We start from the raw sequence: 21895 nt of genomic DNA, 5'->3' as shown, positions 1-21895 counted from the left end.
CTCCGAATCGGGTGTCTGCATGCAGGAACCGAGAGGCAGAAAAGCCAGCCTTGAAATCGGTAGTCTCCCGCCTGAATCGGGAGGGCGCATGGATGGCTGTATCATTCGCCAATACCCATATGCTTGAGAACACACAAACGAAGCTTCACAGTGCAGAAACTGTAATGGATGTTTATCATTTTAAGATCAACGTATAGATAATATTTTTTGGGCAATGAATGTAAACCAATTCTGTCCGGCATGTTTTTATGACTCGCCGGAGGTAACGCAATGAACTCTGCAGTAACTCACTCCCTGCAGTATTAAGTTTCCAGCGGTAGTAACCGAGTGAAGATGTTATTGCCACAGTGTCCTTCCTGCTTTTGTAATGCTGGTGTACTACATAAATGCCTGCAGTCGCTATATAAAGTCCCGTCTTTAATTTTCTTATTACAGTCAAGTTGTGACGTCTTCAGTCCCCTTTAATAAAGAAATGACGTAGATGCTCAACTGTAATCACTTATTACCGTTGAGTTGAGATGTAATTCTTGCTACCAGCAGCCTAAGGCGGAAGGAGGGTCACAGAGCAGAATTACAGCAGCAGTTGAAAGATAAAAACAGGAAGTGGCTTTTTGGTCTTCTGATCTGTTTTATTAAAATGAAAATGGATCAGTAGGTTGCACTTACTTATGGCAACGTTGATAGTTTTAAGGCATAACAGGAAAGACAAAATCTAAAAAATCTCTGTCTGTTTCTACACTTTTAGAAATACAGATTATTTTTTTTAATTTGACTGACATTAAACTGATTCTGAAATTCTGCCAAAGATTACTACTTGCTTTGCTGTGTGTTGAATGTTGCACAAGATTCCGCTTTTATTCGTCACATCTTCAACCACTTTCTCTCAGATGAAAAATCCTAGAATCACACATTTAAGCAGTTTGTGTGAAGGGTGATGATGTGATCGTGTAGCATACGGAATAAAGTACCCTGTGCTGAACATAAGCACTTTGCAAGTCACCTCGGCGTCCCTGACCTTATAAAGGATGCCGGCCTTGAGTCGTGTTGCTGGATTTGGTCATGAAACACCTCAGTGACTTGCCATAGCCTTTTAATGTACATTAAGGGGTACTTTATTCCGTATAATAACGTGGGGCACTCTATAGCGAGTCCTGCCAGGGAGAGCACATCCTAATGATGGCACAAGAGGTTCGGCAACAAGAATTAAAGGCTACTTTCAGAACCCTGTACACACAGGAACAAGTTTAAGAATGCATCGGGTGAAAAAAAAGTGTTCGATGCCGCGAGGTTGGGTTGGAAGTTGCAAAAATCCCCCCCCCCCCAAAAAAAATGGAACTTTACTCGGCCCTACAGATAGTGGGGGGATTAATGCGCAGGCGCGGCAGCTGGAATGGAAACAGCCAGCAGTGTACATCTGGGAGTGACTGGGCTGTGAACTATGTGAATGTTTTACAGTGCAGTATTAACTGAGCAGGTCCCAGACAGGATTACTGGAGGTACCCCGCGAGCCCAGCTCTTGCCTCCGTGTATCTTCATGGAAAACATAGGAGACTATCCAGTCACAGGGACATAAACTATACCCCGCCCCCCCCCCCCCCCCCCCTTCGGATATGAATTCCAAGCATATCTTCGCTCTCTGAATCCGCCCTCAAGCAGTGCAAAGCCCTTCTCTTCCATCTCTGTGGCTCACAGGGTAAATAACCTATGTGCTCGAGGCCACTGGAATTATGCGGCAGAGGACCAAATTATGCAGGAGGTTTCTCTGAATTATGAGGCAAGAAAATGCAAGTAATGTGGGGGTAATTGAGCCTATTTTGTGATAGTATTACTTCATTTTTTTTAATTTTATTTCTTACACAATACTGTCTGGGAAAAGATTTTACCTCATTAGACGTCTACATACAGCAATGAGCATTACAATATAACCAGTCAACCTTTGCGAAGGACCTTCTGGTGCACAGGAACACATGTTGCCAAGTCTGAACCAATACTTAATTTTTTTTAGAACTAGAAATACCTTTTTTTGTTAAAATCTGCAGTTCATGAAGCATATGACGAGTTATGTGGCAAGTGAGACAAATCCGCAATGAAGCAAAAACCGAAGTGTCTGCAGAATCTCATAATTCCAATGGCCCTGCGCTATGGGCACTCCTATACTTCTGCCAAGTAAGATCTCTCCTACCCACAGCCGCGCAGAAGTGGTAACAGAGAGGCATGCACTGCTGTACTGCATCTGATAGCTGTGTGCATGCATGGCCACTGGGATTATGCAATTTTCCATGTAATTATTGATTTTGCCTTTTTGCCAAATCCGCAGATTTTAATTTAAAATAATGTTCGTAGCTAAATTGGATCAGAAGTTACTAAAATTGCAGCAACACCTGTGTTCCACAGTGGAAGGCCCTACCAAAGACCGACTGGTCACCTTTCAGTTGCTTATTGCAGTATTTGGGAGTTAAACTGGTACTAACAGTGAGAAACCCTTGCCCAGACAGTATTAACGAGTTAAAATGGCAAATTATTAAGTTATACTACCATGAAAAAGTGCTGCATTAAGTCACATGACTTGCCTTTTCTTGCCACATTTTGGTCAACCCTGCTGTATAATTTGGTTCTCTCCTGACGTGTAATTGCAGTGGCCCTCAGTAGATGCAGCCGGGGGCCTTTTTGTCCTGCGAGAGCAGGCCCAGGTGCTTTCAATGACAACAGAGGCGGAGACCGGAGGTTATCCTCAGGAAACAAGTCGCTTTATCTTATCTCACCTTCTTGGTATTTCCACTCTGCAAGATTTCTCCTACTCTCAGCCCCCAAGTGGCAAGACAGGTAAAACAAAGCCATGCGCGGTTGTACTGCGCCTGTATCACTGCGTATGAGCAGCCCCATGCAAGCGCGTTGTGCGTCAAAGACCGTTGACGCTTATGTCCAAGTATCCAGTCAAGATTTACTTTATATCATCAATACATGCACGTGACTCAGCCCCAATCCTCCTGGAAAGCTGCAGCTCTCAGGCATCATGGGAAGAAAGGAGCCCACAGCCAGTCTGGGTCCAATCTCCTGGGGGCCACTAGGAGCCTCAGCAGGGCTGTCCATCTAGGAATAAACTGTTCCTTGGCTGCTCTTTCAGGCAGCCTCCAAAAGAAGGCTAGACAAGCTGCTAGCAGATCTGAAGAACACCTTGATATACAGCAAAGGTATCAGACAAATTCATGCTTAGCGGCCTTTTGCTGATCCCAAGGGCGACTATCAACGTAAAACTCCAGATCTGGGGAGTTCTGCCGCTCTACGCGGAAAGACATTCAGATTTCAGAGGAAGAATCACTGAAACACGCAGCACTCACCAGGGGTGTCAAGAAAGCATCGAAACACCACTTGTGGCTCAGAGATCCTTTCGTATTTAGAGTGGATCCATTCATAGGAAGCACGCTGCTTCTCCTAAGGGTGATCCGGGATCCATGCAAGAGAACAGCTTCCACTAGACTAGAAGGAAAAGTCCAGTGTGGCTGGACGCAAGGCTGGGCGAGGTTCATTTCTGTCAAAACTGTGATGTCTGAATAATCACAGTGGATTGTAGACACGTGGCAGCAGAGGGACATAGTTTTATGACCCAGAATCCTGAGCAAACCAGGCTTGGCTGCATGTCTCGGTACAAATAATGCAACCACAATGGGACCAGGACGTCTGTCTTGAGTATCCGAGTAAAACGGTTGCCTCAGATTGAGAGAGAAACACAACTGTACCCAGATTCCCAGTCCTCTCTTTTCCTGAATTCTCTGCCAAAGCTCAGCAATAAATACTTGTTCAAGTTTAAAATCCACTTGGTGAGATCCCCCTCTGGATTCTTCCAATGAGCCCAAAGCATGCACACGGAAAGGCTCCAACATCTCGGCTTATACCATGTTTAGTCTTCACGCAGCCGAGAGAAGGAAAAAAATATATAGCAGGTTGAGCTCCACGAACACTGCTTATTGTTGGTTTCAATCCACCCCTAGATATTCATGTCACATTCCCTTGCAACTGTTCTCTCCATGAGCTTCTCTATCAATCACTTCTAGAGGGTGCCTGAGGGATTTACAGAGAATCTCCCTAGGAGCTGGAGTTGTTACTCGTCAAGCGCCCTGAACTGAGAAGCAGCTTTCGTTCTTCAGAGGGATCATCGTTTCTCTTTTCTCACCGAAGTCCTCATCACAAGAGAGAGGTAGTGCGCTGTGACGGAAGCCTTCTACACAGGCTGAAATGCAATCAATCCAGCCCGGTTAATCATCAAGGAACGAGCAGAGAAACCGAAGAAATACAATGCTGGGCTTGCTTCTAACCAACAGCCTCTCCCCGGTGTGAAAGCAGCCAGTTTATGGCCGAACCCACATACCTGCAGACCGTTCCAGCCCCAGTAAGGGGTACGCAGGGCACTGGTGGGGCACACATGCATCTACAAAGCCAGGAAGCGAGAGAAAGGGCAGGATAACCAGCTGGGCACCCTGTTCACTCTTCTTGTGCCCATCTAATTGTATGTTTTCACCCAGGTTTGGGAACTTTCCCACTTTCCACACAGCTCCTACTGCCTTCTTCCATCCGCCTTCAAAGCCACAAGTTAACTCTCCACATCTTGTTTGCTATGTAGAATTGTTTATCTCAGTGTGCCAGTCCACAGAAGTGGGATAAAGGTACCCTATATATTCAATAAATGAAAATACAAGTAAGAGGTGGGGGGGGGGGGGGGCGCGGCAGGTACCAGGAAGCACCCTGATGCCTTATTACTCCTGGGCGAAATATGAATTATGCCTCCGTCATTCGCATAATTTCTGGAATTTCGTCTTACAATTGTTCCACGATATTCCTGAAATGACACCATCACACCCCTCTGCATAATTATGAGCCATTCAGCGTCAAAAATGTACCGCAAACAGCATAATTCGTGCAACAAATTACAAAAACAAGGGCACAGCTTCCTCATTGAACACGACAGCGTTATCAGACGCTGCGGTGACAGCATTTTCGCGGTTCTTCTCTCGCCTTCGCGGATTCTACGGGGCGGCACAGCTCTACAGGCAGGGCCTACTTAGACCTTACAATTACTGTATGTCCCTTACTGTGGACATACCACTGGAATCATTTTCGTGACGCATGAGGAATACCGATCCCATACTCTGATGGAACGCGCATTGACCACTTTGGACTTCTCGTTTATATAAATGAAAATTTGTTGATTAAATCTTTTCATTTGGATCTCGAACAGAACTACAATAGCTACTCTTCTATTAGTTTTCTTGAGCCTTGAAAAGGTCCGTGAGGACGAAACACGTGTTGGCTGTTTTGTTTCTCTTATATACCTGCTCATTCTGAGATTTCAGACTGTTTCTGTAACTCGTGTATACGTGTTCGTATGTGAATTTGAACTGCTTACAACTACGATTCAACTACCGATCACTAAGGATTAAAACGTTTCACACAAAGCTTTCCATCTTTGGACTCATGATTCTGGAGTGCCCTGGTTGCTTTATTCTTACACCCCTCTGCATAATTATGAGCCATTCAGCGTCAAAAATGTACCGCAAACTGCATAATTCGTGCAAAAAATTACAAAAACAAGGGCACAGCAGAAAGCGAGCAGCTGTTATTCACTGTGTACTTGTTCAACTGCATCCTCGCACCAGAAATTAACACTAGGAGGATTTTCGCACTAAAATATAGAATGCAATGAGGGATTTGCATTTCGCATAATTACGTGGACTTTTAAGCCATTTTGCATAATTAGGCAAAGCAAATGACTCTAATTTTGCACAACTCTTCGGATCCTGCGGTCCTTGTAGAGATGAACCTCGTCCCATGGTTGAGGAAGGCACTTGCAGTCGTAAGTCAGATGCATGGGGGGCGTTTACAGAACCAGGAGCACCGACTGAGAAATGTCTCGAGACGGAAATGCTGCACGTTCTGGTTTTACAAAGGGCGCCGGGGGGAGCAGGTATTTGCTGCCCTGTAAGAGATACATATCTTGAAGGTGATGCAAGACTCTGCTGGGAGCCAGTGCGTGGTGAGGCAGAGTGATTTGGCATCTGTGGCAAGGTCTCTTACCCAAGTGACACTTCTGGGTTCTGGCTTTCCTTGCTCTACTCTGTGTCAGATTAAGTTGTGTGTTTGTAACAGGTGTCCTTTGAGATGGGGGTGTCTGGTAGAGGACACATTCGGGCATAGCTGGGTGTCATTCACATATTAGTGAATTTTGACTACATGATAGGCGAGGATGATCCCTTGCGATTCCATGCAGACCGACAACAGAAGGTGGCAGCTTCTAGTGCCTGGCAGCCGGATGGATCTGCAACAGCTACCGATGATCCAGGAGGCGGGCCGTTGTTCTTCATTATTGGACCAGGCATAGACAGCTGAGTGTCCATGCTCCAGCAGGCTCTGAAGCCGGACTGGAAGGTACGGTCGGTGGTGGCTGATGCGGATTTGTTCTTGCAGATGGATGTCTGACTCTCCGACTATTTTTTCTAAGCCGAGTAAGTTGGTGATGGGTAGACAGAAGGCTACATCAGCAAGAGTGAGCGCTGCTTTTTTTGAGGGGAGATATTTATCATGTCCTGAGAATATCTGAAAAGATGCCTTGCATGAGGGAGATGCTGGTAATGTTGAGAACAAGGGTACAAAATGTTACTTAGAGGGATTAAACACGCTTAAAAGTAAGATTTTCATAAGCTGTGTCTTTAAGGCCAGGGAGGACATCTGTGAAGTGTGTTTGAACCAAGCTTGAAGGAGTACCATTAAGGGCCATCAAATGGTCTGTTAGAGGTTCTGATGTGCTATCTAGTTTTATTTATAATGCTCCATGATGGAGGGCATCTCGTTCATGAGAGAAATGTGGCATAGGTGGGCTTGACAGGAGGTTGGCACGATAAGCTTAGTGGCTTTGAACAGTGCTCTGCTTTTGTTGTGTGGTTCAGGACAGTGGTCTCATAATAAATTGCTCTGGATGAACAGAGGAGTTTTCTACAAGTTGCAAAGTGGGATCTAATTGTAAGATCTTTGACTCATCTTAAAACAAGTTTTCTTATTGGAAGAAGGTTTGTTTGCAGCCATTCTGCTAGTAGGTGTCACAAGCCTGGAAAGCTTTTGGTTTGAGGATTTAGGTGTTGGTGGGGTGTGTGAGTATTTAGGTTAACTTTTAATGTGTATTGAGTAGTCCATATCGGTTGCGCATTGGGGAAATTAAGCGAAGGGGATACAACCTGGTGAAACTGTGTCTAGGGGCAAAAATACACCTTGGTGGGCTTCAGACTGCTGTGGTTCACAAGTCCAGCATGCAGTAAGAAGATGGGGAAAAGCAGAGAGTATAAACTGTTGTGTCGAGTGACTTACTCATACATAGTATTTAACCCTTTAAACACATGGAAGTTGGGACAGAACCGTGAAACATGCAGTACTGCATTCAACAACACGTGTAACAGAAGGAAGGAGGGATGTCTTGCCTCGCATTGCTCCATTTTGAGCCCCAGGGACCTTCCTCCATTTTTTGTGTGGCTTCTCGATGCTAAATGTGTGGGACCAGGAGTTATCAGTCACACTAGCAATACGAAGGGCACACTCCGCACTCCTATTAGCCCTGACAGATGGTTGCTACAATCAATTTCCAAGTTTCAAAACACTAAATGAGAAAACGACGAAGGATCCAAGCGCCAATATTTGGCAGGTAACAATATGGGCCTAAGGTTTATCCAAAGATCATCAATTCACCAAAATCAAGGGGCAGGAGAAGGAACATCAATCAACCTCTGACCCTCCACGCCCTAATGGAATCACAATGATATATTCCGTGCCCCGTCCCCTCAAAAGTCTCCCGTTTGCTGCATCAGGGCTAGCAGAAAGGGGATGAGTCGAACATATTGAGACAGTAAGTAAATAGCTTTTGGAGTCCTTTTCGCTTACTGTTTCAGCTGCCTTCCCCATGCTAGAGCAGGGGTATTAAGGGTGGTGCCAGGGGTAACAAGGGGCAAACCATGGCTACCAGGTGCTCCGGCAACACAAACTGGTGTTCATAGATTGATCATCTGTGGTAATATATCTGCAGTTCTAAGCCGCTGGCATATGGCTTTCATTCTCTCCGACCAGCAGGGATTAAAGATAATTGAAGCAGAGATTTGATTCAGACTGGGCACACTAAATTACTGTACCCACAGAAGTCCGCTCGCGGAGAATTCGATGACATCTGGAACACCTGCTGCTGATCAGCTAGCGGGAGGCAGGAGTTGCGATGGGCACTGCTCTGCGGCAGAGCGTCGATCTAACCTTTCTAAAATGATGTTCAGTGCACGACAGTAATGGCTGTTGGGTGCAGTTCTAGGGCACCAACTTCATGCCTTTGTAGCTTCCAACACCACGGGTGGTGAAATGCCCGTGAGCGCTGGATTACTCAGTGTAGGGATACAACACGGGGGCAATGGAGGAGGGCCAAAATATGCAGCTGACGGTCTCTGACAAGGCCACGGCAGGGGGCAGAGTGATGACAGTAGGGCTGGAAAGGGGCATGTACCAAAGGCTCTTTCCCGCCAACACACTACAGATACTACCAAAACTTGGAGACCGGAAACTCCTCCTTAAAAAGCTCTAGGGAAAAAAAATATGTAGGTTCGACAGAGCAAATGTGCAGGTATCTGCAAGCTGGGGTTCACCTTTCCACCATTTTCTTCATACCGCCTGAATAAACTCTTCAGCGACTGCGCGACATACTCGTGGTCCTTCGCTTCCATCCCGCTTGTCGAACGTGATGATGGGAAAACCTCTCTGACCAGCCTCCCCAATAATCACATCTGCAAGACCGTCAAGGTGCCTGCACTATTCTTCATCACTTCTCAACCAATCATTCAGTTTTTGTAAAGCGCAACTACTCAGCCATGACGGTCTCAAGGCGCTTCTAACTCAAACTCACTGGCGTGGTTAACAGGGGCTTACATCGATCAGTTGATCTGACTGTGACAGTCGGGGAGAGGAGAGAGCAATGAACAGCTGTCTGATTGCAAAGATACTGCGAAAGCTCATCCAGGCACTCAATCCGCTCATTGCTTACCACTGGCTTTGTGTTTTGTCACTCATATTTGCTTGATTCTAATCCCTGGCTTTATTTGTTTTCACTCTCCCAGTTTGTGTTTGTCCCTCCCATGGAGCACAGCCTGTTTACCAGCTCTCCGATTGGCTCCTTCAATACCTCCACTTGTAAACACATTTCGGATATTATTTTTTTCTTTTCTGTGAAGCACTCCATGAGAGTGCATGTTTTTCAAGCTTTCTCCCTGGAGTGCTTCTCTTCCCACTCCAGCCCTCCAAGTTGTTCTCTCGTGTATTGTACTACCCACACCCCAGCGCTGCCTATCGTTCTCTCACTGAGCCCTCTCCCTCACTCACCCTCCGTGCTACCCCATCCACCACCTGCAAGCAAAGCAGAAAGCAAGCAAACATGAGTGACAAAGCCAATGAGGCGGAATGAATGCCTAGATAAGCTTTTGGCATGTCCACAGACTGTCTTCGCAACCAGGTATTGCCAAAAAAAGGTATCCAACTACAGCAGGCCAACACCCAGGGCTACTGGAAATATGCGAATGTGTGACAATTTTGGCATAATACAGAGGTTCTGCGTTTGCCACATAATCCATAATCTGCCGCATTATCTGTAGATTTTTTAATTTATTTTTAATGTGGTTTCTAGATCAAACTGTTCAAGAGTTACTAAGAATGCAACGATGCATGTTGCCGCGCATTGAGATGCCCTTTGCAAGCCGGGACTGGTTGCCTTTCTATTCCTTATTGCTATAAGTGTGTGTTAAGCTGGCACTAATGAAGTGCAACCAATGTCCATAAAGTGTTACCAAGTTTAAAAATGATAATGAAGTAATACCATTACAAAATGTGCCGCATTGCGCACCTATTTTCCTTTTCTTGCTGCATAATTTACTCAATACTGCCCCATAACGTGGCCCCTTTCCTGCCCCATAATTCCAGTGGCCCTGCCCATACCTCTGCAGCCCTGCTAAAGACAGGTCCCAAACATCTGTAGCCATGCTTAGAGAGTATTAGGGAACAGACAGTCCCATATCTCATCAGCACTGATAAGGGCATCACGTGGCACAAACACACAGACAAACCTCTGCGGCACTGCTAAGGATAAGCCCCAAACATCTCTAGCCAGCCGAAGATCATCCTACAGCACGGACAGTCCCAAACCTCTGGAGCTCTGCCGCGTGCGTCCTAAGGCACAACCATACAGGCCCAAACCCCTGCAGCCAAGCTAAGAGCGTCCTGTGGCACAAATATGCAGTTTCACACGTCTGCAACCATGCTAAGGGAGCCATGTGGCACAAAATACAGTTAGAAACCTCTGCAGACCGGCTACAAGTGCCTTATGACACATACACCAAGGCCCAGACTTCTACAGCCGTGCTAGGAGAGTCCCAAGGCAGAAACTTAGTCATGCAACCTCCTAAAGGTGACCCCAAGGCACAAACGCAGTCACAAACCCCTGCAGCTCTGTCAATAGTGTCCTAATTCAGAAACAGTCACAAACATCTGCAGTCACGCTAAAGGAAACTCAAGACACAAACATGCAGGCTCTGCAGCCCTGCTAAGGGGGTCCTGATTCACAGCCTCTGTGTCAACAGGCACTTTAAAACTTCGTACTTGTATTACTTGCATAGCGCACTACTCACCTGTTAGTGTCTCAAGGCGCTGTACGCATACCACTGTGGAACCCCTCCTGGCTTTTCCCTGTGAGGCACCCACTCCTGGGCAACCTCCAAGGTGAAGCCAGGCATCCCAGCGCTGTTGGGGCCGTTGTGGAGAGTAAGCAAGCTATTGCCCAGAGTTACAGAGTGGGACCCATGAATTAGATTAGGCACTGATGCAGGCCAAGGCGGGAATTGAACCCTGGTCCCGGGCCAGATTTCTGCATCAGGGTCTGCCGCTCTAACCATTGAGCCACACTTCTCCACTTTAAGCATAACTGCAAACAGACAGGCCCAAAGCTCTGCGGCTCTGCGAATGGTGTCGTAACTCAGAAACAGTCACAAACATCTGCAGTCACGCTACAAGAGACTCAAGACACAAACATGCAGGCCCAGACCTCTGCAGCCCTGCTAAGGGCGTCCTGATTCACAGTCACAAACCTCTGTGTCAGCAGGCACTTTAAGCCTAACTGCAAACAGACAGGCCCAACCCTCTCCGGCTCTGTTCAGAGAGTCGAGCGGGCTCTTCGCAGAACCCAGGCCTGCCGCCTCCGGCTTTGAGCTCAGCACCCCAAGAGGCACAACCCTAAAGCCTTCTGCTCTTTATCAGCTCAGTTTGCGGATGATAGCCGAGGCCATGTGCTCATTTTCAAACAGACTCTTCCTTAAACCTCCAATTATCCACAGTAATTGGATGATCTCTGGAAGAGCAGGGGGGGGGCAGGGATACCCGGGGCCTGTCCTAGCAGCTGCAGGTCCGCAAGAGTGGACACCCAAGGTCAGCGAGATGGACCCTCTGCGCGTCCCCTTCGGATGCCCATGCTCCCCGAGGAGTGCTCCAGTGTCGACACATGGTCTTGCCACCTCGCTCCGTGTCGTGATGACAACAATCGAAGCTTTCGATGAGCCACCGATGCATTCTGGGAGCTGTGGACCTGATTATATCAAACTGATTGGACTAACACAGCCAATGGGAATAAAGGACTGGCACAAGCAGCGCTCCTGCTCAGAATAGTGGAATCACAGATGGGGCTGCTGATCAGTGGTGCAAATCTGTATTTTAAGCTATTTACAAGCGCAATATTCTGCAACCAAGGCACTGACAACCAAAGTGCCGGTGGGTGGTGAGGCTGGCAGGACCCAGCACACCCCAAGGCTCTCCTCACACGAGTGTCTTACGCCCGACCCCTCCCCAGCACGCATGTAGTGTGATCGGCGACTCCAGCACACCCCCCCCTAAGCAGAGGCAGCAGATGAAAGTGAATAACACAGGGTGACACTGAAAGAAAGAGGTGAGGGGGGAGTGCGAGAGAAAACCACCGGTACATTGGGAATTTGTCTGAGGTGTGATTTGTTACGTTTCGTTCTCTGAGAGATTCGCAATAAAAAAAATCTTAAACAGGAAGAGATACCCAAAGACGCGGTAAATAAAAAGGGGGGGGGGGGGTGTTAATGAAGGAATCTCGGGTGTCGAGAAAAACTGCGAAACAATGAAAGAATGGGAACCCCGAACAGGCGACGGCTGAGAGGAAACTGAGGGGGGCCGCATGTACGAACCACATAGCGCCAAATAAACGCGGGGGATCCGAGCACTATGGGCTAACGATGGAGGGTGCGGAGGGAGGTTGGTTTAAGACAAGCGTGCAAAGCCCGCTGCATGCTTCCCATGCACCAGAGAGAAGGGGTGCACTTGTGCGGAGCGCCTCGAGAGCCTCTTGAGCGCTAGAGGGCACGGTCTGTTAAGGGGCGCGCCGTGCAGCTCCCAGACAGGGAGGGGAGGACTTCGGACACAAGGGGGTTCTCCTGGGAGTTAGTGGTACCCCCACTCCCCCAGGAGTCGGAGGGCAAGCAGTGAGCAGGCCGCGGCTACGGAAGGAGCGCCTGGAATGCTCTCTGTATACACGAGGCGCTGGGCCTTCCATCAGAGGGCAGCGGCTCTGAGGCGCCCCCTTCTGCGCACAGCTCTGAAAGAGCGCCTGGAAGGCTCTCTGTATACACGAAGCACTGGGTCATCCATCAGAGGCCAGCGGCTCTGCACCGCAGTCTCCTGCCCTTGACTACGGAAGGAGCGCCTGGAAGGCTGTCTGTATACACGAGGCGCTGGGCCATCCATCAGACACCAAAGGCTATGAGGCTCCCCCTGCTGCCCACGTGTGAGGAAGGAGCTCTGTATACACGAGGCGCTAGACCATCCATCAGAGGCCAGTGGCTCTAAGGCGCCCCCTACCGCCCGCGGCTACGGAAGGAGCGCCTGGAAGGCTCTCTGTACACATGAGGCGCTGGGCCACCCATCAGACACCAATGGCTCGGAGGCGCCCCCTGCTGCACCCGCTATGCAAGGAGCGCCTGGATGGCTCTATGTATACATAAGGCGCTAGGCCACCCATCAAAGGCCAGTGGCTCTGGGGCGCCCCCTGCTGCCCCCGGCACGGAAGGAGTGCCTGGAAGGCTGTCTGTATACACGAGGCACTGGGCCACCCATCAGAGGCCAGCGGCTCTGCAGCGCAGACTCCTGCCCGTGGCTGAGGAAGGAGCGTCTGGAAGGCTCTCTATTTACACGAGGCGCTGGGCCACCCATCAGAGGCCAGCGGCTCTGGGGCGCCCCATGCTGCCCGCGGCTATGGAAGGAGCGCATGGAAGGCGGAAGGCTGTCTGTATACACGAGGCGCTGGGCCATCCACCAGAGGCCAGTGGCTCTGCGCGCCCTTTCCTGCCCGTGGCTACGGAAGGAGCGCCTGGAAGGCTGTCTGTATACACGAGGCGCTGGGCCACCCATCAAAGGCCAGTGGCTCTGGGGCGCCCCCTGCTGCCCCCGCTACGGAAGGAGTGCCTGGAAGGCGGAAGGCTGTCTGTATACACGAGGCACTGGGCCACCCATCAGAGGCCAGCGGCTCTGCAGCGCAGACTCCTGCCCGTGGCTACGGAAGGAGCGCCTGGAAGGCTGTCTGTACACACGAGGCGCTGGGCCACCCATCAGAGGCCAGTGGCTCTGGGGCGCCCCCTGCTGCCCCCGCTACGGAAGGAGCGCCTGGAAGGCTGTCTGTATACACGAGGCACTGGGCCACCCATCAGAGGCCAGCGGCTCTGCACCGCAGTCTCCTGCCCTTGACTACGGAAGGAGCGCCTGGAAGGCTGTCTGTATACACGAGGCCCTGGGCCACCCATCAGAGGCCAGCGGCTCTGCAGCGCAGACTCCTGCCCGTGGCTACGGAAGGAGCGCCTGGAAGGCTGTCTGTACACACGAGGCGCTGGGCCACCCATCAGAGGCCAGTGGCTCTGGGGCGCCCCCTGCCACCTGGGCCAGAGTCACCGGTGTGGCAGCAGGAGTGGACAGACTGGAGCACGGAGGAGGGACACACTGTCAGAACAAACTGATGGCTCGCACTCTGCGCCATCCTCTACCCTAAACGCACCCGTTTCTCCCCACGCCCTAAAATTAAAATAAAAAAACGCAAGGCTTCCACAAAACGAGGACTCTCTCAACAATTTGCTGCCAACGCGCTTTGCCTTCTTAAATCAACCTAGCGCTAAGGGTCGCTTCTAAGCACCTTGCAGCCCGAGAGGACCCGGTAAAGTTTTAAACGTGGCCCTTATCCAGGGGCCCCAGGTCCCGGGCTCCGATCCTTGACCGTGTGCTTGCCCAGCTGTACACTACCTGGTGCCCGCCTCGCCCCCTGGAAAGGTCTCCAGCCTCAAGACGCTTCGTTAAACATCTCCAGCTGTACGTGGGCGTCAACCTTTACCGTGGCTCTCACGCTCAGGGGCGATCTAGGACGGAGTCACCGCAGATACCCTCTCTGCCCTCCAAAGGGCCTCTACCCACCCTTCTACAGAATGGCATCACTGAAGACTCATCACCCCCGCGGCCAGTGGCGACACGAAACTGGAAGGGGATCCCCGAGCGCTCCGGACTCAGACCAGGTGCTGTGCTGAGGGGGCCCATCTGGAGCTCCGGGCCCTTTGGTACGCCCCTACCCGCAGCATGTCTTACAACGGTGGTACCCAGCCCTGTGCCCAGGTATGCGTCAGTGCACTGCACCTACATTAATCCAAGCAGTGACCATAGATACCCTCTCTGACCTCCAAAGGACCTCTTACCCACCCTACACCATGACGTCACTGCTCCAGACCCATAACAACCCGCAGCCTGCCTTACTCTGGTGGTACCCAGCCCTGTGCCCAGGTGTGCGTCAGTGCACTGCACCTACATTAATCCAAGCAGTGACCATAGATACCCTCTCTGACCTCCAAAGGACCTCTTACCCACCCTACACCATGACGTCACTGCTCCAGACCCATAACAACCCGCAGCCTGCCTTACTCTGGTGGTACCCAGCCCTGTGCCCAGGTATGCGTCAGTGCACTGCACCTACATTAATCCAAGCAGTGACCATAGATACCCTCTCTGACCTCCAAAGGACCTCTTACCCACCCTACACCATGACGTCACTGCTCCAGACCCATAACAACCCGCAGCCTGCCTTACTCTGGTGGTACCCAGCCCTGTGCCCAGGTGTGCGTCAGTGCACTGCACCTACATTAATCCAAGCAGTGACCATAGATACCCTCTCTGACCTCCAAAGGACCTCTTACCCACCCTACACCATGACGTCACTGCTCCAGACCCATAACAACCCGCAGCCTGCCTTACTCTGGTGGTACCCAGCCCTGTGCCCAGGTATGCGTCAGTGCACTGCACCTACATTAATCCAAGCAGTGACCATAGATACCCTCTCTGACCTCCAAAGGACCTCTTACCCACCCTACACCATGACGTCACAGCTCCAGACCCATAACAACCCGCAGCCTGCCTTACTCTGGTGGTACCCAGCCCTGTGCCCAGGTATGCGTCAGTGCACTGCACCTACATTAATCCAAGCAGTGACCATAGATACCCTCTCTGACCTCCAAAGGACCTCTTACCCACCCTACACCATGACGTCACTGCTCCAGACCCATAACAACCCGCAGCCTGCCTTACTCTGGTGGTACCCAGCCCTGTGCCCAGGTATGCGTCAGTGCACTGCACCTACATTAATCCAAGCAGTGACCATAGATACCCTCTCTGACCTCCAAAGGACCTCTTACCCACCCTACACCATGACGTCACTGCTCCAGACCCATAACAACCCGCAGCCTGCCTTACTCTGGTGGTACCCAGCCCTGTGCCCAGGTATGCGTCAGTGCACTGCACCTACATTAATCCAAGCAGTGACCATAGATACCCTCTCTGACCTCCAAAGGACCTCTTACCCACCCTACACCATGACGTCACTGCTCCAGACCCATAACAACCCGCAGCCTGCCTTACTCTGGTGGTACCCAGCCCTGTGCCCAGGTATGCATCAGTGCACTGCACCTACATTAATCCAAGCAGTGACCATAGATACCCTCTCTGACCTCCAAAGGACCTCTTACCCACCCTACACCATGACGTCACTGCTCCAGACCCATAACAACCCGCAGCCTGCCTTACTCTGGTGGTACCCAGCCCTGTGCCCAGCTATGCGTCAGTACACTGCACCTACATTAATCCAAGCAGTGACCATAGATACCCTGTCTGACCTCCAAAGGACCTCTTACCCACCCATATCCACCATGATGTCACTGCTCCAGGGTCATCACCACCCGCAGCATAGAGAAACATTCAGGTCCTTGTCAACAAAGATTTACTACTTTGAAAAATGGTCGAGGTCAGGGTTTTGCAAACCAGCGAATGTCACCTGCACCACTGGACTCGGCCGGACATCAAGAGCACATTGCAGCCAGAAAACTCCACCCAGGGAGGAGGACACTCACAAAAAGAATCCAACGGGTGATGGCATATACATAAGTTATGAAAATAAAAAAAGATTCCAAAAGCTTGGCTGTGTTGACAGGATAGATACATTTTCCAAAAGTGACAAAGTATTAAGCTTGTACGAATGAATATATCACATGGAACCAACATTAAACACCAGGTCTACACACCAGTGATCTGTGTAGAAACATTAAATTCATGGAACTTGCCAAAGGCAGAAATGAAGACAAGTTTTTGTAAATTCCTAAGTCAGCAACTCAACCATTACTTCAAGTTCGTTCCATTGTTAATAAACAAAAAAAAAAAACAATAAGTGGGTCTGCAAAGGTTATTTTCACCATGAGAGTTCCTTGGCACTATAGGACACGTTTATTGTTACCCAAAGCAGTGATTCTCGTCCTCTCGGCCCCGGGAGGATGAAAGGCTGAATGGGCCTTTGACCAGGAGGTGGGACACTGATCCTCGGTGGTCCATCACAGTGATGGGTGGTGGCACTATCTAGAAGGATTACAGTCCGGACACCACCCCTGCATGCACGAGGGACTGCAGACCACGTGGTCTGACCAGTTCGATCAGAGAAAAGGCGGGTTTCTTACTTCACCAATGTATTTCACAATAATGGCTGCTGATTATGAAGGAAACAGCTGGGTTAGACAGTCACCACAGGAGTGGACATTACTCGAGATCACCCCATGTCATGCTGACTAATGAGCACCTGGGCGAGCATGGCGAAGTCCGACTGATTACGGCCCCGAGTTCTTGGATTTCTCTTACTTGTGTGAGACGTTCAATGAGGAGGGTGTTCAAAACCCGTAACACCAGTGAACCTAGAGCCGCCCTCCCGGGGGCTCCTAAATAGTTAGAAACGAGGACAATGGGGGTTCTCGCTGAAAGCCACATGGAATCTAACCTGTTTCTGTTGAGAGGGGATCATTCCTTTATCTGTAGCAACAGCACGGTCGTGGATACATGGTCCACGCCCCGCCTGGATACACGGTCCACGCCTGAGGTCTCCAGTACTGTCTGTAGTAACAGCTACTCATGCCTAATGGACACCCAGCCTACTAGTATTGTAACAGTGGCCACATCAGACAAGGTTACACATGTGACCGCTCCATGCAAGATTATCCGCAGCCTTCACCTCAATGTCAGCCAGCGGTGACGTAAAAAAGGTTTTATCAATTTGGAATTCTGTACATGGGTAAGACATAAAAGCCTTAATCGCACTGTGTCCCCTCTGCTGCATAATTGGTCACTCAAATATAAAGTGCACATCCATTGTAACAAGCATCTTGATGCTGAAATAACATGTTTACTATTATCCATCTCAATGGTTGGAATGAAAGTTGAATTGGAACACAACCAATATACTCCAAACATCAGCTGATATCTCAAAAACACACATTTGTATCTTGAATAACCACTTTCCAACTTAGGCTCGCGGATATCAACTCAAGCGAGCAGAAGCTTCTAATGCAGTGGACTGGCTGCACACTGGAGAGCGACTTACAGGTTGCAGGAGAAGTACAAGTAGCTCACGAGCTACTCGTTGGAGAACCATGTTCTATGCTGACCGCGCTGGACAGGGACCCCAGCTGCGGGGCGGATCCACCCCCTGGCATGGTCAGGAGGGGTCCCACGCTCCAGAGATGAGGTAAACACCTGACATACGTCAAATGAAGACTTTCCACCACTTTTGCAGGGCTGCCCCTACCACCCGTTTCATGATTATAGCGCCAACTGTGAATGTCAGACTCCACTTGCCAGAAATGCTATGTAAAACACAAGGAAGCCGTGCCACCGCGTCTTCAGAGTCTGATCGAGCATCACCTGGGTGTCTGCTTGGTGCCCAGCCACTTTCGACCTTTTAAATTGTCCACTGTCCCACAATGCTAGTGTTCATAATTTTCTAAACATAGCCTTCCCATACAAGAACACAAAGTTTTAAGGTTATCATTACTGTTAGGACTGCAGATTTCTGAAAATCAACACAATACCCTAATGATAAAAACTTGACATGACTGACATATAAAAATAACGCAACAAAAGCCGAAAAGGTGGAGAGGACCCGTCACCCTTTCACGAGCAGGGCCAGAGTACATGAAGTGGAGCTCCAGAGCTACTGCGTAACACTAATTCACTGCAAGCGCCTAGAAGCATGCACACCATGGCTGAAGAAGGGTATAATGCAAGCCAATCCGCTATTCCTCACTCTAGGCTGAGGGAAAAATCTTAGCAATGAACACTACCACAAAACTACCGAGCCACAGGAAACCACAGACAGATATCTTGATTATATATTGTTACACAGGATAAAATGGAACGACTAAAAAAATAAAAAAATAAAAAAACTGTTTAGCAAAGAGTTTAAGAAGGCCTCACTGTGCCTTCTGAATTACAGCACATTGTCATAGTGAATCCAACTATAGGGTTCGCGCTGAGACTTTGTAAACACCAAGAACATACAACTTAATAAACCTTAAAAAAAAAAAAAAAGTAGCTTAAACCAACTCACTGTTTTAAAGTAGCAACAACTTACTACAGACAACCAATCATCTGCACCACCTAAAGTAACTATAATACTGCGCAGTAACCCGGCCACTTTTCATAATACCAGACCACTGCGAGCATCTGTCTGCAAGCGATGGAGGGACTCGGACATCAACAGGTTCCGAGCCACCTGCAACTGAGGCAAATAAAATAGATAAAGAGCAGCTCTTACCTGAACAAGATGAAGCCCAGGGACTCCACGGCGGCGCGCCTGACGTCATCGTTGACGTCGCTCACCTGGTGGAGACAGAGAGAATAGTGTGGGCTTATGAAAGTGCTCCAGACCTCAATAATGCCCCCAAAATATAACCCCAGAACAACCGACAGCATCCCACTTCTACTCGAGGAATACGAGTTTGGAGTTCTTGGGATCCTAGGGACGTTCATTCTTCTAGTAGGACCCCCACGCTTCAGGGAGACGGCCTCCTATAGAGCTCCTGGTAATGCGAGGCAACAAGGGTTGACTGAACTGGATGAGTTTCCCAAGTGGGACAAGTGCCGAAACCTGCTCAAGCTCACCTACCCCACAACATCACCATTCTGAACTCCGTCCAGCTTATAGGCCACTGTTTGGTCACTGTTAAATGTACAAACATACAATAGTTCGGTCATTCAATGAGTGTGTCTTGGAGTAACATCAGTTCCAAGTAATTCCAGTGGATGATTTATGAAATGTTAATCAGGGAGCAGACAATACTTTAATTGCCGGCATTCGTTGATGAAATGCTAGACTACCATACATGGGGGACAGGCAGACCGCACACTTCTTGCCTGGGGCAGGTGGTGGGCCAAAGCTGGAAAGCACAGAAACCGCAGGATCTCCTGACGTCGTAAGGAAAACGTTACTTAACCAGTAAGCATCTGTTTGTAGCATGCAGTGCTGTAGATTCACATGCTCTGCATACTTCTGCCATATAGTGTTGGGTCCGGAAGATTACAAGTGGTTTTTCTTCGAAAATGCTTGTACTGCGCACTCGCATCGACTCCATCAGATTGTTTTCTCGCAGGAGGTTTATGAATGGAGAGTAGGTAACATAATGTAAATGAAACTTCCACGTGTAAAAGTGGGCAGAACAGACTATTACAGCCACAGGTGTCCGGGGAGGCGGCTGGGCGCCTGTGAATCTACAGCACCATATGCCACAAACAGATGCTTACTGGGTAAGAAGCATTTTCCGTTTGATGGCACGTGTGGCTGTAGATACACGTGCTCTGCATAGACTGTAAACCAGTGCCTCCTAAAAAGCGGTGGCTAACCCTAGGGTGTTGCAGTATTTTGGAACAGAGTAGTGAGTGTGCTCTATGGGGACCGGGTAATGGCCTTTAGGCTTTTGCACAGCAAGTATGGATAATTTTACAATCCATCTTGCTATAGCGGATTTAGTAAACAGGGTTGCCTTTGTGTGGTGGAAAAAAAGCACTAAAAAGTTTTGATTTCCTAAAGGTTTTAGTCCTATCAATATAGAACATAAGCACTCTTAAAATCTTAATGTGTGTACGCATTTTCAGTAACAGAAACAGGTTGGGACAAAAGACTGGCAATTCAATTGCTTGATTAGGATGAAATTGAGATACCACTTATGGTAAACATTTTGGATTGGTACAAACTACTACTTCATCCTTATGTATTTGGAGAAAAAGGTTCCTGTAAGTTCATTGCCTGGAGCTCACCGACATGTCTGAGGGAGGTTATTGCCACTAAGAATGCCAATTTCCACGAGAGAAAGCATCAAGGACATGAATGTAGTGGCTCGAATGGTGGGCCCATTAGTCAATTAAGAACCACATTAACTTTCCAAGCAGGATCCGTGGTAGTCTAGGTGGTATTATTCTTTTAAGCCTTTCTATAAAAGCTTTAATAACAGGAATTTTGAAAAGAGTAGAATGTTGTTGGTTCTGAAGATAAGCAGCTACAGTTGCTAAGTGTAACCTTATGGAAGTGTACGCTAAGTTAAACTTCTCTGAGTGAAGAAGGTAAATAATGACATTTTGCACGGATTCTTGCAAGGGGTCCCAATTTTGAGCAATGTAATAGTGCACAAAAAGTTTCCATTTTTCTGCACAGCATGCTCTAGTAGTTGGTTAACGTCGTTCCTTAAGAATAGCCATACATTCTTGGGGTAGGTTTAGATAACCAAATTCTATGACCTCAGAAGCCAAAGTTCAAGATTCAATTCCTTAGGTTTTGGGTGTCTTATTTGACCGCGGTTCCGAGTGAGAAGGTCCAGGTTGAAGAGAAGCTTCTCGTGTGGCACTACTGATAGGTCTAATAGAGTGGTGAACCATGGTCGTCTGGCCCATGTGGGTGCCACTAGAAAGAGCATGAGCGAAGTTTGCCTGAGCTTCCGAACACAATACATGGTTGTCATGTTTACTAATGCACATCAAAACTACCTTGTTGATGAGATGCATTACAAAAGATTTGAGTGCCAAGTGAACAGCTGCAACTCCAGACAGTTGGTGTAGAGTTCGATGGGTCTGATCCCACAGACCTTGAACTGTGAGATCCTGGAGATGAGCACCCCACCCTGTCAGAGGTGTTCGTTGTCAGACTGATCTAAGGAACAGGTACAAAAACAATGGCTGCCCCTTTAAAAGGTTGTTTTTGTTGAACCACTGCAGACAGCGAAAGGTGACGCTGTCTCCCAACACTAGATCCTCTGAGCACCCTAGTGCCCGAGGCCATTGGCGTGCTCGACATTCTTGCAACAGGCACTGTGAAGGAGGTAATGTGGTGCGATTACAATGCAAGAAGCCATCATTCCTACGAGTTTCATGACTGGTTTTACCATGACTGGGTGGCTTGGACGAAAGTGAGAAATCTCGGTTTGAACATGGA

At 48.9% G+C, this 21895-nt stretch overlaps 1 protein-coding gene across 1 annotated transcript in view; it reads right to left on the bottom strand.

Moving 5' to 3' along the window:
• Positions 1–21895, bottom strand: part of PSMD1 (proteasome 26S subunit, non-ATPase 1) — a 288795-nt gene that overhangs the window by 183410 nt on the left and 83490 nt on the right. The window contains exon 16 of the mRNA XM_069212857.1: positions 19229–19293. Coding sequence (XP_069068958.1) covers positions 19229–19293 — 65 coding nt within the window. The remainder of the gene's footprint in view (positions 1–19228; positions 19294–21895) is intronic.

The sequence above is a fragment of the Pleurodeles waltl genome, chromosome 11 (assembly GCF_031143425.1).
Source record: "Pleurodeles waltl isolate 20211129_DDA chromosome 11, aPleWal1.hap1.20221129, whole genome shotgun sequence".
Classification (NCBI taxonomy): domain Eukaryota; kingdom Metazoa; phylum Chordata; class Amphibia; order Caudata; family Salamandridae; genus Pleurodeles; species Pleurodeles waltl.
The sequence above is the reverse complement of the archived record's forward strand: the minus strand, read 5'-3'. Positions and strand labels throughout refer to the sequence as shown.